The following is a 22,727-nucleotide window of genomic DNA, read 5'->3' on the forward strand; positions in this document are numbered from 1 at the left end:
GATTTGAGTGTTTATACACAATCCTTTTCCAGTTATATCTTTCTCCACTTTTTCCTTTATTTTTCCTTTTGTAAATGTATTCTCAACTCTCTACGTCCTTGTCTCTATGTCTCATGTTTTTGTTTATTTGCTTTCTAATTAGTCTTTCTGAAACTCTCTCTCTCTCATTACCCCTTTCCCTTATAACAGTTGTTTATTCATTTTATTTGTTCATTATCTTTATACTCTTTGTGTGTTAAGTCTGTTAATATTTTTTCACACCTGTTCTCTAGAATTGTTGTTAGTATTTTGTAATTGCAATTCAATAATGATATCGGTCTATAGTTTTTTGGGTCTTTCCCTTCTGTCGGTATTAATGAGATGTTTGCTAAATTCCAGGAGTTTGGTTTGTATTCCTCCAATATTTTGTTGTATAGATGTTTCAATGGGGTTATCAATTCTTCCTCTAGATCTTTATAGTAGGCGGCTATTAAACCATTAGGTCCTGGGGCTTTTCCTGGAATGGTAAACCACTTCTGAATGCCTTTATCTTGAAAACCGTATGGCAAGATTGCTCTAATACAGATTTGAAATCTATCATGACAAACACGACTACTACTGATTTTAAAATATATATATATTTATCTATTACTATTGGTTTTTGTTCTATTGAAGGTACCACTCACCCTGTCTTTAGAAAATGGTTTGAAATGGAATAGTTGTAGAGAGAAAAACAACCATCCCACTTTCTCAAGTCCAAGGTGACATAAAACAAAACCAGATTCATGTGAGAAATGAGAGAAAGAAGCATGTGACATACTGAACAATGACCATGGATGGCTTCAGGTTCTCACTATATAGAAATGTATTGATCTTTCCCCCTGTGAAAATAAAAGCATTTATTTACTCTACTGAACAAAGAACATTAATCACTAGTGTATTTCTGTGTGGGTTCTTCTTTGGCAGGATGATTTCGATTATACCATCACAATGGAGGAACAGATTCATCTGCTGTTGGAGGCCAAAGTACAGTGTGAGCAAAACATCTCATCTCAGCTACAAGCAGAAGGAGGTGAACTATCTAAGCTTTGTGTGCTGCTCCATATCCCATTTGATACTTCCATTCACAATTTGTAGAATGTTTTTAGTGTTCAATAGCAGATGCTGGATTCTATGTGAGAGGGTTGACAAATCTGATCTTTATAAACAAGATATTGCCTGTGTGGAGCCTATTTTTGAGGTTGGATGCAGCATGTTGAATCACTCAGACTAAAATCTGGAGCAGATGCACTACACTGACTTTGGAGACACCAGCTTCCACGCCCAGTACTGAAAGTTAGATGGAGCCATGTGAAGGTAACCTTGCTTTTGTATTTGGACAGAACGTAATAGAACTCAGGGAAATGTACTCTCACTTGCTAGAGCTGATCCAAGCACGATCAGATTCTCAGGCAAGCCTTCACATCTCACAGTCATCCATAGGTTTATTATTGTCACTCTTCTTATCTTCCCTTCTCCAAAAAGCAAATATGTCCTCCCCTATTCTGTGAGTTTGGTTAGACTGACAGACAGTGATTGGCTCAAGTGGGTAATTTTGAGGACATTTTTCCTCAAAGGGGGTAGGAATAACCTTTTCATTTGCTTCATTGTTTCCTTCTTCCTTACAGCCTCCCTTCCCTTTTTACTAGGGGGGCATTCAGACTTCCTTTTACCCCGATTCCCAAACCAGATTAAAAGTGAGAAGTTCCCACCGGCGCTGGTTTGTACACATCAGGATCTGAATTTTGCACACTAGTTTTGGAGCAAATCCCCCTCAGCCCGGATTTTCTGCACACTGCAGAAACAATCCGGATTGATGCTACTTTAACTGCCATGGCTCAGTGTTATGGAATTTCTCTCCAGCCGTAAAATATAATCAGCCTAAGTATTTACACATTTTTTTTAGTGTAAGTGTAATGTAGTGGCACTTTTTCTGTACCTTTCCTATTTCTGTTCCCATCTAAAGTATAATGAAGCAATGGGTACTGTTTAGTAGCCCTGGTGGTGCAGTGGCTAAATGCCAGTACTGTATTTGCCCCTCTAAACCTATCTTAAAAGTCAGTCAAAAATTGCAAGCAACAAGATTTGTGGTGCTAGACAGAGAGAGAGACTGCAGGTTGATGTGATCACTTCCCTCCCACCAGTGATCGACTATTCAGGGAACAGTGGTCCTGTTGTAACTCTTCATTGCATCGTCATTTACTATTGGGAGAAGGTGGTTATGTCATCCTGTGCCCTGCATACAGTGCCACTGAACTCTGTCACTCAGGGTGTCTGTCACTGGCCTTTAAGGTGAGTTTGGGGGTTGAAGTAGGAGATGAAGCATAGGTACAGTGTCATAGCTATGCCTCTGATGCAGGACCTCAGGCATAGATTATTGCTGTCATACAGTCTGAAAAACGATTTCTTTATCGTTCTGACCTTACCTGCATGTCTCAGTTCTGTTGGGATGATGTATTGTGCTAAATCTGGGGTTAAATATGGCCACAGTGGCATATGAGAACCAGTAGTGGTTCAAGTCTTGGCCTAGGGGGGCCAGGGTTCAAATCCCCGCTTAGTCATGGAGACCCAGCGGGTGGCTTTGGGCAAGTCATACTCTTCTGTCAGCCACAGAAGAAGGCAAAATCTAACCTCCTCTTAAAAAACTTTGCCAAGAAAATGTAGGGAATACTGATGTGTATATTAAGCAGATTGAAGAGTGGCCCACTGCAACATAAGCTTTTGATATAAGACAGGATGGAGATATGCAGGATGATCTGGTAAGATTAAAAAGTAAAAGTTAACATTTATTGTTGCAAGAAATCCATCAGAGATAAGAAAATAGATAGACAAAAGAAAGGTTACTTATACTTCAGTAAAAGAATGCCTAATGCTGGCTCTTATGTAAGTGTATGAATCATCCTGAGGCTGAAAAGTCTCATGGATGCTTCCTTCTCAGACCAAGGGTTGCAAAATACTAACATTTGGGAGAGAAGGGGGGGAGGAGTGACCTCTGCAGGTAAGAAGCCAAAAATTCTTAAGACAGGGACGTAGCCAAGGGCGGGGGAGTTCTTGGGGTCCGGACCCACCCTTCCATTAGAAAAATGAATGGTGTGTGCTGCTGCGCCCCCGCACCCAAGCCCCATTATAATGGTGGCACTTAGTCTGGACCCCCCCTTCCTAAAATTCTAGCTACATCCCTGCTTAAGATACATAGATCAAGAAATGAATGTGGAAGCAGGCATACATTTCAGGATTTTTCTTTACCCCTAATTATTAAAAAGAAGCATTGATGCCTCTTTGCTTCCAACAGAGAACCTCAGGACAGGCTCACCTTATGTTCACCATAAGTTGAAAGCAACTTGAAACCACACAACAAAAACAACAACAGAAACAGTGATACATGTCTTTCTTTACTTCCCATTTGGATTCTTAGCCGCCTGTGAGAAATTGTTCAGGAACTTCAGCAGATCCAAAATTCCTCATCCAGGATATTGACTGAGGCATGTTGCAAATGAGCTTGTTGTAAATATTCTAAGAGTTAATAAGAAAATCCCACTACTAATGCATGGGCGATTGAGCAAATTCTGTATACTTGATGATGAAATTCAGCAGCTGTACACAGAAATGCAGTGGCTTGGTGGTTAAGATGCCAGTTCTGACAATCAGAAGGTTCACAGTTCGAGGCTTGAGTGCTGCATGATGGGGTGAGCTCCCATCACTACTCCCAGCTTCTGCCAACCTAGCAGTTTGAAAGTATGCAAATGCAAGTAGATAAATAGATACCACTTCAGTGGGAAGGTAACAGTGTTTGGTGCAGTAATGCTGGCAACATGATCATCAGAGCAGTCCTCGGACAATGCTGACTCTTTGGCTTAGTAACGGAGATGAGTGCAGGCCCCTACAGTCGGTTACGACTAGACATTCATGTCAAGGGACTACCTTTAGCTTTTACAAAGCGTGCATCTGAGGAAGTAGGCTCAAATCTATGAAAGCTCATGCTCCCAGCTTCTTTCTTTCAGTTAGTCTCAAAGGTGCTACAAGAACCCTTGCATACTGATTTTCCAGACTAACACAGCAATGTCTTTAAAAAAACTTGCTAGTTGTCCTTGTCTGTATTTTTGGTTCACTGTTGGCTCATGCAATCAAAATGCTATTTTTAAGAGGCTCATGCAATCAAGAGGCTTATTTCATAGGTGGAAAATAGTCCCTGCCATTGACCTGACCTTGACAAGCACTTAAAAAGTGAATACATACATTGTACCTCTCATGGTTTTTCTTCTTCTGTGACTTCTGTTTGCAATGTGTTTCTTTCTTCTTTTTTCCTCTTCAGGAGGTGACTGCTTTCCAGAATGGGATGGCATAATCTGCTGGCCTATGGGGTCAGCAGGGAAAACCGTAGCTGTCCCGTGCCCTCTTTATATATATGACTTCAATCACAAAGGTACCAGCTCTACATATCCCACTGGGTTTATCTTTCACAACATCTAGCTTGGGCAGAACAAGGGAGAAACAACACTAAACTGGTTAAGTCTTATTTCCTTCTTGCAGGGACAGCATTCAGGCGCTGTAGCTCAAATGGGACGTGGGCCTACGTGCCAAGTTTAAACCGAACGTGGTCTAATTATTCAGAGTGCCTTCACTTCCTGCAAACAGAAAACAGCCCTGGAAAGGTATGGGCTCTTTTTCCAGTTTAGGGGGTGGAAGTGTAAAGCTACTTTTGGTGAGACAATGCTGCTGCTGAGTATCCTAACTGCTCCTTTGTTTGTCTGTGCAAGTTGCATGTCAACGTATGGTGATGCCATTAATTTCATAGGGTTTTCTTAGGCAAGGAACACTCAGTGGTGGTTTTGCTCTCTGAAATACAGCCCACAGCACTTGCTGTTTGTTAGCTGTCTCCCATCTAAGGCTTAGCTAACAAGATCAGATGGGATCTGATGACTTTAGGGTATTTAGACCTCACTTAGGCACCTTTACTCAATAGCAAATCTGATGTTCAATTCCATTGGGGAAAGAGCACCATCTGTTGCAAACTTTTGAGAAGATTGCTCTATAAGAGATAAGGCATTCATGATGGTAATGATTTAATGATAATGCATACATGATGATAATGACTGAATGGGAAATATGTTTTTCTGAGGTTACTTGGTTGTGAGGAGCTCACTTTTGTATAATCTCCAAAATAGAGCAACTCTCCAGTGTCACCAAGAGGGAAAGGGCATTTAGAAAAAAATGCTCAATGCCCCACTCCAAACCCCACTATAATAAATAGAAATTGCTTTGTGATGACACAGCTTCATTACAGGCGTGCAGGAACCCATTCATAAAAACCAAGAGGCATTATATAGCACTTGTGCTCCTGAGAATTCTTTTCCAGGTGTTGATGACTTGGGCCACATCCGCACTGCAGAAATAATCCAGTTTGATACCAGTTTAACTGCCATGGCAGAATGCCATGGAATTCTGGGAATTGTAGTTTGTTGGGGCACCAGAGTTCTTTCCCACAGAGAGGTTAAATGTCTCACAAATGTACAGTTCCCAGAATTCCATAGCACTGAACCATGGCTGTTAAAGTGGTGTCAACCTGGATTATTTCTACAGTGTGGATGTAGCCACAGTGAACTTTTTTCTACCATGCTAGGCTTTATTTCCATGTATACTAGAATCATGTGGACTGGAGTCTTATCCCATCATGAGATCCTGACCATATTTACTTAATAGACCTTATTTTCCTTTTCCTTTTGATTTTTAAGGTTAAATTAAAATCTCTGAATCCATATTACGACAGTAATTTTCCAGGTCAGCCAAAAAGGGGGGAAAGTGTGTGCAAACTTTTGAGATCCCTAGAACAGGCAGAAAAAGAATTAATCTTGAGGCATGACTTTAATATCGGATCTGTTCCTCTCCTTCCTCATCCCCTCTGCTTTTTGAAACATTTTGACTTGTAATTGGATTTTGGAATTTATTTTATAACCAACCTCTGCTTTTACTGTAAATTGCAATTGGGAACCCAGATGAAAAATATCCTAGAAGTTGTTCTATTGTTCTTCCAGAGGGAATTCTTTGAGCGCCTCTACATTATGTATACAGTTGGATACTCCATCTCCTTCAGCTCTCTAGCCATAGCAATTTTCATCATAGGCTACTTCAGGTGAGTTACCCATTTTTTATCTCCAGCATCTCACCATTTTCTTTTAAATTATGTGCTACAAGTGGGGAATTCTTCAAATACTAAGGGCCGCATTATTTTGGGAGCCACCTGCTAAAAGCAGACATGGCCAAAGCCAGAAATGAGTAGTGCCAAAACACATGCCTAGCTACACATTGTATTTGCATGCAACCTGTTTCGTTTTGGCAAGATTAGCAACAAAGGGAGCGAATTTGTAAAACCCGCCAGTTTTGGGGTAGGCGGGGAGAGAACAAAGCAGACACCAGGCATTAGGAAAATAAAGGTGTCTGTTCTGACAGCAACTAGAGAAAGCTGAAGGGGAGAAAAGGGGAAGCAGTAGGATGTGGAGAGAGAGCAAGAATGAGTTTCAGCACTAGCAACAATAATCACAGTTCATCTGGTCTTTTACGGTGGCTGGTAACTTGCAGAAAGGGAAATATCTCAAAAGCACCCTGGAGACAGAACCCTGGACAGTACTTGCACCTTGTATTTGAGATGCAGGAGAATTTAATTTAAAGTGAAAGGCTGAGATGAGTGAGGAAATCTTACATGGGTCCCAAAAGAACTTGGAACTTGTAATGACAGAGAGCTCAGGAGGTGGTGGTGGGGAGGATAGTCCAAATAGGGGGTGAGGCCAACAGTCTGGGATGAAAAGACATGCTGGCATGTTGTACACCAAGTTCTGAACTACAGTACCTAAACGGAACCTCTATGTTCAGAAGTAGTACTGTATACCTCTGGTTGTTGGATCATGGGGCAAAACAAGGCCATTGACTTTATCCCCTGTCAGCATTGGAAACAGGATACCAAGCTAGGTCTGATCCATTAGGGCTCCAGTTAAGTTTTTGTGCTCTCTTTAACAGTTTTTTTTCTCCCCACTTTCCACAGGAGGCTCCATTGCACCCGGAACTACATACATCTTCATTTGTTTGTCTCATTCATGCTCAGAGCTACCAGCATCTTTATTAAGGACAAAATAGTTCATTCTCATATAGGAGCGAAAGAGCTTGATGCACTGTTTGTGGGTGATCTAAGAAACATTATAGTGGCTCCGGTCACAGACAAGTCTCAGTACGTGAGTACTTCTCTCTTCCTCATATTCTGTTTCCTCCAACCTACACAAATCGGATTACTGCAAATATTCTCTTGTTCAGCCAATATGAGAGGATATTTTTTAAAGTGACCCATGGGAATCAGCTGATACGTGCTGTGTTCTGTTTAAACATATCTCCTGATGTGATTACTCCTTAAACTAGTATTATTGTCCCGTTGGGTCCATTTAGCTGCAACAAAACCATATAAAATTACAGAATTAAATGTATTTTCAAAGTGCTCAATCAGCTGAAAATATTGGGAGGAGTACCTCTTGTAAGATCACTTGTATATTTTAAGTGGGTTCATCACATGAATCCTGGCCTATCTTGAGGCCTGATTAAGGCATGTACAGATTGGAGTACAGTTGCATTTCAGAACACAGCAGTGGATCACAAGGATTGGCATTACCTGGTGCGATAACTCATGTTGTCACCCCTGCTTTATCTTCCCCCATACTACACCATGCATAATCTTTAGTGATGTTTTTGTAGTAATGTTACTCATAAGTCGTAATTTCCGTATACCACTGAATGTAACGGTATTGGTTGTGACATGAACAACTAGCAAAATTAAAATTATATTTTTAAATTACAATGTTATACGCACAGCCTAAATGTATTTCCATGTAAATAGTTTAATGTGGTTAAAGTGAAAAATTTGGTAAGATTTGATGTTTTTAAAGAAAATTTAAAGAGAAAAAAATTAAAATATATTTTAAAAAATTAAATTAAAATTTATTTATTTATTTTTAAAAACCTTGGGGTCTGTTCTCTCTTCCCCCACTGAGCCCCACTCCCACCATCTTTTCAGAGTTTTAAACGGATGCACAAATCAATACAGGAAGACAAAAAAGAATGGTAAGACTTCTTCTCCACTAAACACATCTAATATTGACTTTCATTCCTCTGATAAATACACTAAGGCCTTTAAAGATGGAAGATTAAGATCAATTTGCATGTATATTATTGGATTTAATCATTTCCCCAACTGCAGCAACTAGATTTCTTTATGGCTTGATTAACAGGTCTGGTGCAAGATTACTGTGGTGATGTTTATTTATTTCCTGGCGACCAACTACTACTGGATCTTGGTTGAAGGCCTGTATCTGCACAGCTTAATATTTGTGGCTTTCTTTTCGGATACCAAATACCTGTGGGGTTTTATCTTGGCAGGCTGGGGTAAGATACATCATCTGTTATTCAAGGAATGTATCTGCATGTAAAGCTAAAGCGGAGCTGTCCATTCTAAAGTTAATGAATTTGTAACTGTCATGTAATTGTCCTATAATGTTGTTGTTCTTTTTCTAAAGGCAAAGTTGTAGGAGCAGATAGTGAAGTCCTATGCATGTTTACTCAAAAGAATGACTTAGGGCTTGCTTATACTATAAATCAAACTGATTTAATCATCATACCTTTTCCTCAAGGAACTTGGGGGGAAATTTGATTCCCTAAGAAAGGATGGATGTGTAATGATCTTTCAACTCTACAGTTCTCAGAGGTATTTGAGGGAAGCCATCAGAATTAAATTCAGATAAAATAATGATAAATCTTTTTGTGTGGCCTAGTAACCATTCTTTATATTCTATGACTATTTCCTGCCAATTATGGAGTCTTCTTGGATTGAAGCATTACCTTTGTCACAAGCATTTATTATACAGTGAATTAGTGGTTTGAGGGGTCTATATCTAATGAACTCAAAGATCTGCATGCCAGTGGAGAAGCCTTTTCTCCTTCTGGAAAGCTTTCTTTCTTTTCTTCTTAAGAGCACTTTATAGTCTTGCTTGACATGAAACCTCAGATGTGTTGAGAATAAGTATGGATCAATAACTGAAAAGAAGAAGAATCAGTGAGGGGGAATAAGCGAATGGTTCTCACAGATGGATATAGAGATCTTTTTTCTTAAGGATCAGTAGTGGGATTACTGTTTTTAAAAACTGTTTATAAAGGATTTAAAAGAAGGGCTAGGCAGGAAAGTGGAAGGTTTGTCAATGATATCCAGTGAAGAAGATTTTAAAAGAAATAGAGAGAGAGAGTAAGAAAAAAGTGGAAAGAGATCAAAGAGGGCCTCTCCAGGCTGGATGGATGTACTTTAAAATGACATATGCAGTGTATTATAAGGAAGTGTAAAGTGATGCACATGGGGTAAACAATAAAAAAGTACCCTAACCAAAAAGGAAGTGTCTTGTGACACATTAATGGTATAAGTTTTGATGAACTTCAGTGCACTTCATCTGTTGCATGAAGTATTATGTTGAGTTATAAGTACACAAATGCATACCATGTTTAGCAATTCATGCATTTGATGAAATAGACAGGACCCAAGAAACCCTTATTTGTTGCTGTTGTTATTAATTGCTGTCAAGTCAGCTTTGACTTATGGTGACCTTATGGATGAGAGATCTCAAAGTCATCCTATCTTCAACCACTCTGTTCAAGTCTTGCAGGCTCATGGCTACAGCTTCTTCGATTGAGTCTATCCATCTGGAATGCATCTTCTTCTTTTGTATTGCCTTCTACCTTACCAAACATTACTGCTTTTTCTAGTGAGTCATGTCTTTCATAATATGTCCAAAGTACAACAGTCTCAGTTTATTCATCTTGGCTTCTAGGGAGAATTCAGGCTTGATTTGCTGTAGGACCTATTTACAGTCTGCCCTTGCCATATGCAGGGGATCCATTCTGGACCCCCCTCCCTGAGTAAGACAAATGTCATGTATGCTGCAGTCCTGTTGATTACAATGATGCCGCACTCCATTGTGTCCCTCGTCGCTCCCTGTCCATGGAAGCTTAAATCTGTGTACAGTGAGGGTGCATATGTCAAGGGCGGACTGCATTTGTCTTTCTAGCATTCAACAGGGACCATAAAACTTCTCCAGCACCATATTTCAAATGAGTTGATTTTCTTCCTATCACTCTTCTTCACTGTGTCCAGCTTTCACAATTGTACATAGAAACAGGAAATACAATGGAATGGATAATCCTGACTTTAGTCCCTTTTGCCATAATAAATTTGTCAGTCTTCAAGGTGCCAGAAGACTTTCCCATCTTTCTACTGGAACATACTAAATATGACTTCACTTCTGGAAATCACTTTTACATTTGATCCAGGCAATGTGGTGAGAAGCCTAATGAAAAGGATATGGAAGCAGTGAAAAAGACAGATTCCACTTTAGAAGTCACTAGGAAAGGCACTGAAAAGAAAAACCCCAATATCATATTGTCTTTATGATGTAACCATAGCTGGGACACAGTGTGTATTTCTGGATATTATACTTCAAAAGAACATATTGTACAGGTGAGAAAGGTGCAGAAGTGAGCAACTAAACTGATTAGAGGGATGGAGCATCATAATACAGGCAAACCTCATGAACATCGCCAGACGGACAACGCAAAAACCAAATAGATTATCTAATAGGAAGATGGAGGAGATTATCTCACAGGATGAGGAGGGATCGCTTCCATCCTTACCCTATCCTGAATCCATCCTTATCACATCCATGCTTATCCTGTCCTCCTCCCATCAGTGGCCCTATCATTGTATTAATGAGCATTTCTGTTAATACACAGTGATGGGACCATGCTGTTTCAGTGATGGAAGAAGGGATAAGCATGACGTCCCCTGAAAATCTTATCTATTTCCATGTATGGTTGCAAGAGCTGAACACTGAGGAAAGCAGATAGGAGGAAAATCAGTTCATTTGAGATGTGGTGCTGGAGAATAGTGCTGAGGATCCCTTGGATAGCCAAAAAGACAAGCAAATGGGTCCTCGAAATCTCCCTGGAAGTCAAGATGATGAAGTTGAGGTTGTTGTACTTTGGTCACATCATGAGAAGGAATGACTCACTGGAAAGGAGCATAATGCTAGGAAGGGTGGAGGGATGTAGAAGGAGAGGACAACCGTGTGCTGTACAAATCTACAGCACTATATAAATAAAGCATAATAATAATAATAATAATAATAATAATAATAATAATAATAATAATAGATGGATAGACTCTGTTAGCAGCTCACGGATATGAATTTACAGGACCTAAACAGAGCAATGGAAGATAGGGAGTCTTGGAGATGTCTCATCCACCGGGTTGCCCTGAGTCAGGATCAACTCGAGGGAGGTTACCAACAACAACAAAAAATGCTATATCTCTTTAGTCCAACATCCAAACCATGGTAGACAAACTGAAGGATTCAACTCCTGATATTTTCAGACAAACAGCATCAAGGCAAACATTGAAAAAAAAATAACTAGAGATACTAAATGTCATCATGTGTTTTTTTTTAAAGATGAAGCTGTTCACCACTTTACTAGTTCAAGCAGCAAGATTGCACAGACTGGATATAAAAGATGCCATGACAAAGTGACTGCAATGATACATTGGAATCTATGCAAAAATCTTTAAAAATAAAATGATTTACCATCGGAAAAAAACTAGTGGGAACATAGGCCTGAAAAAGTTGTAAAAATGTTGATGCATTCATTTTTATCCTGCCTTTTCCCCAATATTGGAACTCAAGGCAGTTAACAATAAACAAACAAACAAACATTACTGTTAAATTGCAATTAAGCTACTTAACTTGCTGGATTATAATAGCTTTCACTTCTCAATGGACAGCAAGGAGAGAGCCATCCTAGTCTGGAACAGTCATCAAGGCTGCATCCACACTGCAGACGCAATCCAGTTTGACACTGCTTTAACTGCCATGGCTCAGTGCTGTGGAATTCTGGGAGCTGTACTTTTGTGAGATATTTAGCTTTCTCTGTCAGAATGCTCTGGTACCCCACCAAACTACAAATCCCACAATTCCATAGCATTGAGCCATGGCAGTTAAAGTGGTGTCAGACTAGACTATTTCTCCAGTGCGGATGCAGCCCAAGAAAGCTTTCTCCCATATTCCCACCAAACAAGGAGTTGTATCCTGACCAAGGAGGACTTTGGTGTGATCCATTAGGGCAGTTCTCATATTCTTATTTTGTTGTGACTGTTAAGCTGCTGCCTTTTTTGACTTTGCATTTTTGGAGGAACTACCATGGCACAATTTCAGAGTTGGAAAATGCCTCTCTTGCCTTGGCCACAGACTTTTATGGGGGTTCAGACAATATTGTCTGTGTTGTGACTCTCCCATGTTTTACCATTAGTCCTTCTGTCTTTTTTTTCTTCCTGGAAAAAATATATCAAGGAAGAATAGATGCACAGTGGAGTGGTAGAAACCCTCTTTGTGAAAGGGCCCATAGTTTCTGCTGTAAAAACTGTTTAGCTTCACTGAACTGTAAATATATATCTGGTGTCTATCAGTATTGGTTGATTCTGTGCCCCTTCAGGAAAAACATTCCTACAAGTATGTCTAGTAGAAATCTAGGTTATATCTTCCTGATATATAGCTTTCTGTTTTTAGGAAATGTGTCTGTGTTGGCAAGCATTCTGTGGAAGTGAGCCTCCTTAAAATGATGCATCCAGAGACTGATTTAGCACTTCATGTAAGAACTGATCCTCTGGGTCAGTCTCTTGCTTATGATTATGTCCAGTTTTGAAGAACGAAACCTTTTGCTTTATACACCAAAGGAGAAGAATTTCTGCACCTGTGTTTGAAAGTGCTGTGTGTTGCTCACTGTTATACTTGCATCCATACAGTAATTTTTTAAAGCACATTTGAAGAGCTGTCTAGCTAATGAGATTCTTGTAACAGAGCACATCTACTCACAGTCTGTGCTGTGCTGTTGCTGTTGTGCTCAGGCATCACGTGGGGGAAGTTTCAATGCACACCTGAAATTACATGTGAAGAGCCCCATCAAAACCAAGGCAATATTACCAGTCAAGATGTACGGCCAGTAGCTCCTTATTTTATTTTAATCAAGAGGAGTGGGTGGATGAATGCAAGTTTCATTCCTTTTTAAAGAGCGGAATGCTGATCCACATCAGCTCCTCAGAGAAGCAAGAAACAGTAATATGAAGCAGCCTTCTACTGAATCAGACTATTGATCAGTTCTGAAGTGCTGCAAAACATGGTAATCCTTTTTAACAAGAAGCAACAGATGAATTTCAATTTGTATAGTGTCAAATACCAATGAAAGCAAAATTTTAAATACCAGTACTTTTCTTCTTTTGCGTTTGAATCTATTAAACCATTCTCACTGAGCAAGAGGTTGGGAAAGTTGCTTTTTTGGAACTAGAGTTCACAGAATCCTCCAAGTAATCTTGCCACTGGCCAGGGTGGTGTTCTGGGAATTATAGTCCAAGAATATAACTTTTCCAGTCTCACTATTGTCTGTTCTAACTAGCAGAAATTCTCCAAGGCCTCAGTAAAGGTTTTGTCCCAGCACTGCACTCCAAGATTTGTTGTTTTGAAAAGAGACAATGAGCTTTATCGCATTGCGTTCCTTCCGTTCCTTCCGTTTCGTTCTGAGCACGGAACGGAAGGAGCAGGGACGAGTGCGGAACGAGTGGGGGACGGATTTTACCGCACGCACCCGTCCTTCATTCGTTCCGTTCCCCCTCTCTTCCGTTCTTAATCCGTTCCAGAGGGGGAAATTTTTGAGAACTGTTCTGAACAGTTCTCAAAAAGAGAGGGGGAACGGAACGAGTGAGGGATGGGTGTGTGCGGTAAAATCCGTCCCCCACTCGTTTCCATTTCCTGCCGGGCCGGGCCAAAAACCCAGTGCGATAAAGCTCAATGAGTACTGAATTGCATTGCCACCCAGCTCTGTCCTTTTTAAATGCGCACCTGCACCCATGTACATATATGCCGCTTTATGGTTTTGGTCAGGATGTATTGTTCCTTCAAAATTGCTCTTGCATTGGGGCATTTATATGCAGGGCTGAAGGTTCACATTTCCCAGGCTAAATTGGAATATCTCAGCTTCTTTTTGCTCCGGTTTTTAACCCTGAAGCATGGCTTCTATCCGGTTTCTGTGGACAAATAGTTTTTTAAGCTAGCATGATCGAAGTCTGTGATTCCCACACTTTCTCACTGTAGTCTCTGCAAAAATTTATGTGAGCTTTTGAAGTGCTACAAAACTTGGTAATCTCTTTCAACAAGAAGCAGCAGATGAATTTCAGTTTGTAATAGTCAAATACCACTGAAAATAAGAATTTAAATGCTTTTCTTGTTTGAGTTTCAAGCTTTTAAAGCCATGCAGAATTCCAATCTAAGGAGGAAAAAAGAGAACGTTGTAATTTCCTGCTATTTTCTTCTGCTTCATAGGTGAATCACATCCTTTATCTATTCTCTATTGTTTTTCAGTCAATCTGAAAACAAATACCATTTCTTGAAATTAGTAGGATTTGCTCTCATATAAAGTGCTAAATCAAGAAGTACATCAATCTACATCACACCTAGGGAAGTTCTAATGTAGATTATTTGATGTACTCCTTGGTTTTAGCACTTTACTCGAAAAAAAAAAATGAATTTCATACCATTGCAAAAGAACTAAAAATCTGAAGGAACTATGGTTATTCTACTTAGAGTATAGATTTCTAATGGGTCAAATGTTTTTGTAGAGATATGTGGCCACACAAGAAACTACTAGGCTATATACAAGTTTAGACTGATAGCAGACAAAATGAAAAGTGAAAAATGAAGTTGAAAGAAACAGAATAATCCGAGCTACTACCCTGTTAGTGTCTTGTACCAACTTATCTCCTTGAAGTTCTGTGTAGTTTTTGCTACACCTGTATAATGGTAGTTCAGCCCATCCTAAACACAGAAAGTTTGCAAGGGTGGTTGATTGTGGAAAATAGAGGAGCAATTCCTCCTAAAAATTGAAAGTGATATGTTAGAGCCTGTTGTGGTGTGTGCACACCCATTTTTTTTAAAGTAATGGTAATCGACTAGTGAGAAATCATCTCGTAGCTTCATGATGGAGCACATGCCACGCACATGGAAGGCCTCAGGTTAAATCCCTGGCATCACAAGTTAAAAGGATCAGGTCACAGCTGTTGGAAAAGACCTCTGGCAGAGAACTTGCATGATACTTTCAGCTGAAGAAGTACAATAGTTCTTACCTTTGGGGCTCCAGATGTTTGAGATGTCAACTATCAGAATTCCTGAATAATGACCAAACTGACTGGGACTTCTGGGAATTGAAGGCCTGTTACAGACTGCCAAAATAAAGCTGCTTTGGGTCTCTTTGGAGGTATGCTATTTAGATGATGCATGGGTCCTAAGAGTCTGGGGGTCACGCCAAAGCCACACTCCATTCCTAAGCACTGGAGTGCAGCTTTGGTGCAGCTTCTGGATTCTTAGGATGCATGCATCATTTAAACAGCATACCTCCAAAGAGACCCGAAGCAGATTTATTTTGGCAGTCTGTAACAGGCTGAAGTCTAAAACATCTGGAGGATCAGAGGTTGAGAGCCACTGGAGAAGATACAGGACTAAGTGGATCAATATAAGGCAAGGTCATACAGGCAGATTTATTGTAGGAGCAAGAGTTCCTAATTATTGTTACAAGTTATGAAATCCAAATGGAAAGGTGATGGCCATCAGTTCGCAAGTGATATTTTAAAACATTACATAAAATATTAAACATTTTTTATTAAAATACATTATATACCTAAAACATATCTTTGAAAGATCTGGGTTAAAATATCTTATAAAAATGTTTTATACAAATATATAAAAGTTGAGTATGAAAGTGACAGCTTCAGTTCCAACGGTTAACAAGTGTGTGCTCAAATGCTGGGCTAATAAATTATTGTGATTTAATATCAGTCATGGATCTTCATTAGATTAGATGTCAATCCATATCTCAAGGAAAGGCCATTTCCCTTAGCCAGTGGTGTAAGTAGAGAAAAAAGATTAGATTTGGATCTACTGGGTACATACTCTTGCTCAGTAAATATATTAGAACATGCTAACATATCTGACCCAATCCTGATTTTCTCCACCTGCCTCAGGTTGTGTTTTGAATCATGTGATTGACATTTGAATTGAGAGTGCCAGTTCCTTGCAAATTGCAAAGAAAATTAAACTGGGTGCTTTTTTTTGGTTTGGATTGTGAATTCTCAGAAGTTGTGCTTCATTGAAAGGAGGACATATCTTTCATTTTGTTCCTGTTCTTCCCAAATTCTTGTGTTGCTTTTCCCACGTGACAAGAAAAGACTTTTAAATTACCATTTCATTCCTCAGGGTCTATGTGGTCTAACAATTGGCAATAAATTTTTCATACCTGTAGGGTTTCCGGCTATCTTTGTAGTGGCCTGGGCGGTGGTTAGAGCAACAGTGGCAGACGCGAGGTAAGTACATATGGCAAAGGCCCTTACTTGGTTTTTTCCCCCTCATTCATAACTTGGAAAAGTTACTTCTGAGAATGTGATTTACTCCCCAGTTCCACCAAGTAGTATCAGCAGTAGCCATGCTAGCTGGAGGATTCTGAGAATTTGAGTCCAGAATTTAATTTCCCCAAGCTCTTTTCTTATATATGGAATCATTATGCTACCATTAGAAAAGGTTCTATATAGTGGTCCCTTGGGGTCCAGAACCTGCCATGGATGCCAAAATCTGTGAATGCTCAAGTTCCATTATATACAATGGCATACTATGATGGTGTCCCTTATATAAAGTGGCAAAAAACTGGGTTTATTTTTTTGGAGGGTGTTATTTTCAAGCTGTGGATGGTTGAACCCATGGATGCTGAATGTTGATATGTATGGCCAACTCTGTGTGTGTGTGGGTGCGCACACACACACACACACACACACACACATATAGAGAGAGTGCATGCCCATTGTCATTAATAAAAAAAGGTAGTTATTTGGAGAAAAATAATTTTGCAAGTTACTGGGAATCTAAAATATATTCTTCTTTTCAACATAGTTTACATACATAGTGTACATACATACAGAGACACCAAGTATTGTTTCTATAGATGCTAATAAGTATATCAGTGTAGTGAGTTTCAATGGAGGCATCTTGCTATGCACTCATAGCAAGGTCTGTTAATTTGAAATGCACTTATATTTTAAGGGAATGGGAATTTATATTTTTGGTGGGTTTTTTGGCAAACAATACTGGAAATATGTTTGTTTATTTAAAACCTTTTCATATCTGTCCATTCAATTCAGAATTTCCAGGGCAGATTATCGTACTGGTAGCTCAAGTTGAAGGAATATTTCAGATCCTTTTGTAGAAATGTGATTATTTGATACCAGTTTAAAAGAGTTAAGTATCTCAAGGGTATATCCATCTGTTCTTAATTGGATTTACAGATATCCGCTCTCTCGCTGCATAAGGGGGAGGTTATATTGAACCATTAAATTCTGGGAACTTTCTCATGACCTATAAAAACAGTAAGATGCAGAACAACCATCTCTTTCCTCGTAATTGCTATAGCTTGTTGTGGAAACAAAGTCCCTTTGCAGCCTAATTATTCCAATTAAGAAGCTTATGGATAATAGTTAATGGCAGGAAGCCATTTTGTAATATTTTTTCCTTAGTGTTATTTTCACACAATGCTTTTTAACTATATTACAAAGTTTAATTATTCTTCTTTTCATGTAATCTGTACTACTGATGAATGCATGTTTAATTTAAAAAATGTGTTTTTCTTTTCAAAGCCTTGGACAAATTTATGAGTTTGTATGTTTTCTGAATATATTTAGTTTCAGTCAACCCGACTGAAGCATTGCGCTCATGTGATCTGTCCTTTGTGATACCAAATCCTGTTAAGGCCTCACCATTGTCCCAGGATCTTAGGCCTGTATATTTCATTCAAGTTAATTTAATTTATATCCTTTCTTGCTCCAGATACAGAACTCAAGATGGCTTGCAACAAATTTAGAAAAAATGTACAGCATTTAATATGAAAGTCTGAATAAGCAAACAGTTTAAAACAATTTAAAAACACATTAAAGCATCCTAGAACATAAACTGGTTACTATTTTTTTAAAATGTCACATTATATTGACACTCACACAATGTCACATTGTCGCGGCAAGGAGACGCAGAGACGAGAGTGGGGTTCACAAGCCTCCTTTCAGCCAGGTTTCTGGCTGGGCCTTTTATTGTCATTTTGCTTACATTAGTCCGTTGTTTGCCTTACAATCATTTGCTAGGTTACGTGCCCTTTTTGCAGTGGAAGCAGGATGTGAAGACCAGCTAAGTCAGCATGGACTTATCTATCTGATTATGGATAAAGCATTGTCATCTTAAGAGAGGGTCACATTTCTGTGCTTTGCCAGCAGATCTGTCACACCTCAATCTTGATGAGCATTGCTATCCTGAGAGAGGGTCGCGACCCCACGGTTCTACCCATGGGGTTGCCACATCACATGGAAGAGAGGCCCAAGTGACAGATGATATATATCCATGCAGGGACGTAGCCAGGATTTTAGGAAGGGGGGGTCCAGACTAAGTGCCACCATTATAATGGGGCTTGGGTGCGGTGGCACAGCAGCACACACCATTCATTTTTCTAATGGAAGGGGGAGGTTCCGGACCCCAAGAACCCTCCCCCCCCGGCTACATCCCTGATCCATGTGATTTCCCATATCACTTGGGTATGTGTATTTCCCCCATCCCTCACCTCCATTCAGGAGAATGATTGCAGATCACCTTCATTGTTTTGGGTGATATCAGTAAATGTTCTAACAAACAAATGAAACAAGGAAAAACAAGGTAGCTGTGCTGGCCATTCCAAAGTCCATTTTAGTGTAGTCCAACCAAAATGGCATAAAAATTTATGCAGGCTTTTGAAGTTTCCAGATCTCTTCACCAGCCAAGATGCTAACTACCCACCCTTTCTGTTTTCTGGAAACAGGGGGTTGCAGAGATTCAAATAGAGCTTTAGGGGATAATGTAATGGTATTGAGTTTCATCTAACCTTGCCACCCGATTCCATCTGAACACACCATGCAAACAGCATGAATGCAACACACCCAAGTTATCCTCTCCTACTTTCTCCTCCTTGCCAGCATTTTATTTAGGGGTATTTTGCATCTGATGAAGAGATCTGGAAATCTTAAAAGCATGCACTCATTTTGTGCCCCTTTGGTTGGCCTTGTTCTGCTAAAGAGTGTTGGAAAAAAAGTAAGTTCCTATAGATGTCCAGTAGAAGACACAGGCAGACATGGTGTGGCATCATATGGGAAGAAGTGCTTCTTCAGGGATTGCAAGCCATTTAGGGTTTTGAAGGGCTTGGGTTGGGCTCAGTAGGAAGCCACTGAAACTCTTTCAAGATAGGTGTAAAATGCACAACCGCAGCTGGCCAAGTCACACTTCTGGCAGCCACATTCAGTGTTAAACCAAGGCTTCGGGGTTCTCCTCATTGTAGTCCAACTTGGTGGCTACTAGGACATGAATCACTGTAGCCAGACTTCTCTGTGAAAGAATGGCTGCAGCATGTAGGATAGCTAAAGCTCATAAAAGGCACTAAGGAGCTTACACTGGATTAAGGAACATCTTACATTCCTACTGCTTCTGGGGCGGTGCAGCCCTGTGAAGAAAAGCTTAAACACTAATTTATTGGACTCAAGAACCACCTATCCACAATACCTCTCTCTTGTTGGAGTTTTCTTGCTATTTATGGGCTCTCATCCAGACCATTACTGAGTCCAGATACTGCTTCAACTCTTGCACAGCCTCACTGTATTTGGATGGCAGAGAAAGATGTAGAAATGAGTAGTGGGATGATGACACCTCAGTTGAGTTATGTTATCCAGTAGTGCCTGCTGAAGAGCACTGGGGTTGGGTGCTAAGATTAAACATTTCAGGACCCCATCTCACAAGTTTTTTGGGGTGAAGCCAAATTCCACCAGCCCTTTTGTCAGTGCTGCTTTCTAGAAATATCGCATGTAACTAGAAGCTGGTCCTGAGAGATACCACAGTTAATGATATCAAAGAGAATACTGCATGATTGCCTTGTGTCCTAAGAAAGGCCACCTTAGAGAGATGAAGACTGGTTGCCAAACCAAAGCCAAGACCTGGGATATAATATATCTCAATAATCTTTTTCATCCAAGAGTTCCTTGAGTTGGACCATTTCACTTTTTTTTAACATCTTACCCCAAAAGTGGATATTTGTGAATGGAGGATAGTTGTTACAGTCTTCTTGATCCAGGGAGTGGTCCTGCCTCCTTGAAGATGTTCAGAGTCCTTCATTTTCTCTTGCAAAAAGGCATTTTTACCTTCTAGGATCCATCCACTCTTTCCTCTCCAAACCCTGATGTCAGTAGCCAAGTTAAGCAAATGGTCGACTGAATTCCTCCAAGCATCTCATCTACATCTTGAGGCCACATCAGCTGAAAGTGGCCCCATGAAATGACATTGGATAGTGATATAGATATGCCTGCCACAAGGACTGTAACAGTGATCCTGAGTAAGGGAGTTGTTTATTTGCCATTTTTTAAAAAGTTGACTGTTGGAAGTGCAAGCTAGCCAAGGGCAAGTACTGTGGAAGCTAATTGCATTTATTTGTTTCATTTAATCCTTCCATTTTCTCTCGCATCATGTAATTCAAGGTAGCATGCTCTTTGGATCCCCAGGCATCCTCCCATCTTTTCTAGGCGTGAATCAGGCCCAGAACTGTGTAGCTTCACAAAGGTTGCTGCACCCTGAGCTGGCAGGCCATTTACACGGACCATTGGTTTCAAAACAATAATTAAGTGCACATAATTAAGTCTCCTAAAATCAAAGATACGTGAAAGTGCTTTCCTTCAGTAGTACTGTGCCTCCAATTTGTTCTCTCTCTCTCTCTCTGTTTTTTAAAGGATTTGTTTCATGTAGCCAATGAATTAATATCCAGATGATGAAATGATAGAATTGCCTAAGAATCAGACATGAAATGTACAATTTGCCACAATTCTGATAAATATGTGTAAAACAAATTGACACTTAGAAACCCAGATTTCCTTAGGGGGAAAGGACTGTTTAATCTTTTTATTTCTCTCCTTTAAAAAGCGATAACTCAGAATCTGAGGATGATTATTTCTTCATCCCATACCCAGCTCCTCCTGGCTTGCATAGCTTTCCCTGGGAACATCCGTATGTATGCAGGCTTCCTTATCTATTAGGAGCAGAAGTTTCAGAAACAAATGTGAGGGTGAACAGCTCAGCTGTTCTTCCTGCCTCCTGGTTCCCAACTGGACATTGAAAAGGTCATCCTGCCATCCTCCAACAGGCCTGGAGCTTAGCTTCCCACAGTCTCTCCCACTCCTAGGCCAGAGAGAAGGGAGCCAGCCACTGTAAGAGAGCCCCTAGCAATATTCTGCATTCTTTTACCTTCTGGCTGCAATGGCTGTGGGTTGTCTGCCTCTATCTCTCTCTTGGTCTCTCTCATGACTATTGTATCTATAACTGTGGTGTGATCAATTTTCCTTGGTATTCCCTTGGCATGAAGGGATCGGCAATGTTTGCCCAATTGCAACTGGTCATACAGCTATTGAAATCACAGAGCCCCACCAAAATGTGAGAGGTTACAGAGGCTGCATCGCACTGAAGAAATAATTCAGATTGATACCTCTTTAACTGCCATGGCTCAGTGCTGTGGAATTCTGGGAATTGTAGTTTGTTGTGGCACCAGAGCACTCTGACAGAGAAAGCTGAATGTCTCACTAAACTACAATTCACAAAATTCTATCTTACTGAGCCATGGCAGCTGAAGTGCTATCAAGATGGATTATTTCTGCAGTGCAGTCAGTATGATGCTTCTGTTCTCACACAAGACAGAAGGTGTGTTTTTTAAAATATATTTCTTCTCCCTGCAAGGCAAGGCTGAGAGAGGAGAGTCCTTTTCCCCCAGGCTGCACCAGGATCAAATTTTAAATTATTTCTTCCTTTTTCTTCTGAAAGGAAAATGAAATCAATGGAACTAGACACGTCATGAACTTGTGATTTTACACTTAACCAACTGTGCACTCCAAATCAAATTATTAGTCACCACTCTTATGTATATTAATCAGTTCTTGTATGTGGTTGAGAGCCCTGGTAGCACAGTGGTTAAAATGCCTGTACTGCAGCCTACTCACTCATTTTGTAGAATGTACGCCATTGGCAGGTTTCATTTTTATCGATTTTTTGTCTGTATGTACAGCGCTGTGCAAATCTACAGCGCTATATAAATAAAGTATACTACTACTACTACTACTACTAATAATAAAATCATAAGGTTGTGAGTTCAATACTAACCAGGGCTCAAGCTCGACTCAGGCTTGTATCCTTCCAAGGTTGCTAAAATGAGTACCCAGCTTGTTTGGGGCAATTAGCTTACAGTTGTAAACCGCTTAGACACTGCTAGTTCAGTATGAAGCGATATATAAATGAAGCTGTTAGTTTGATCGTACATGTTTTTCACCTCCAAGAATCTCTTAGATGTGAATAAAGCAACACTATTATATCCCATTAAGTAAGGATGCTGGACAGTGAGGATAAGAGAAATAGACTGGTTTGTGCCAAATCCTTTCTCCCAGCTCTGAAGCCAAACTGCCCTTGGTTGGACAGGTGAAAAGGAGAAGGAAGACACCAGCATTTCTCATA

The 22,727-nt window shown here is 40.0% G+C and overlaps 1 protein-coding gene across 1 annotated transcript in view; it reads left to right on the forward strand.

Annotated features, from left to right (window-relative positions):
- Nucleotides 1-22,727, forward strand: part of PTH2R (parathyroid hormone 2 receptor) — a 68,994-nt gene that overhangs the window by 21,873 nt on the left and 24,394 nt on the right. Inside the window, exons 2-8 of the mRNA XM_042437939.1 lie at nt 946-1,051; nt 4,331-4,441; nt 4,549-4,670; nt 6,051-6,148; nt 7,055-7,241; nt 8,286-8,439; nt 16,432-16,492. Of these exons, the coding sequence (XP_042293873.1) occupies nt 946-1,051; nt 4,331-4,441; nt 4,549-4,670; nt 6,051-6,148; nt 7,055-7,241; nt 8,286-8,439; nt 16,432-16,492 (839 nt within the window). The remainder of the gene's footprint in view (nt 1-945; nt 1,052-4,330; nt 4,442-4,548; nt 4,671-6,050; nt 6,149-7,054; nt 7,242-8,285; nt 8,440-16,431; nt 16,493-22,727) is intronic.

The sequence above is a fragment of the Sceloporus undulatus genome, chromosome 1 (genome assembly GCF_019175285.1).
Source record: "Sceloporus undulatus isolate JIND9_A2432 ecotype Alabama chromosome 1, SceUnd_v1.1, whole genome shotgun sequence".
Classification (NCBI taxonomy): Eukaryota; Metazoa; Chordata; class Lepidosauria; order Squamata; family Phrynosomatidae; genus Sceloporus; species Sceloporus undulatus.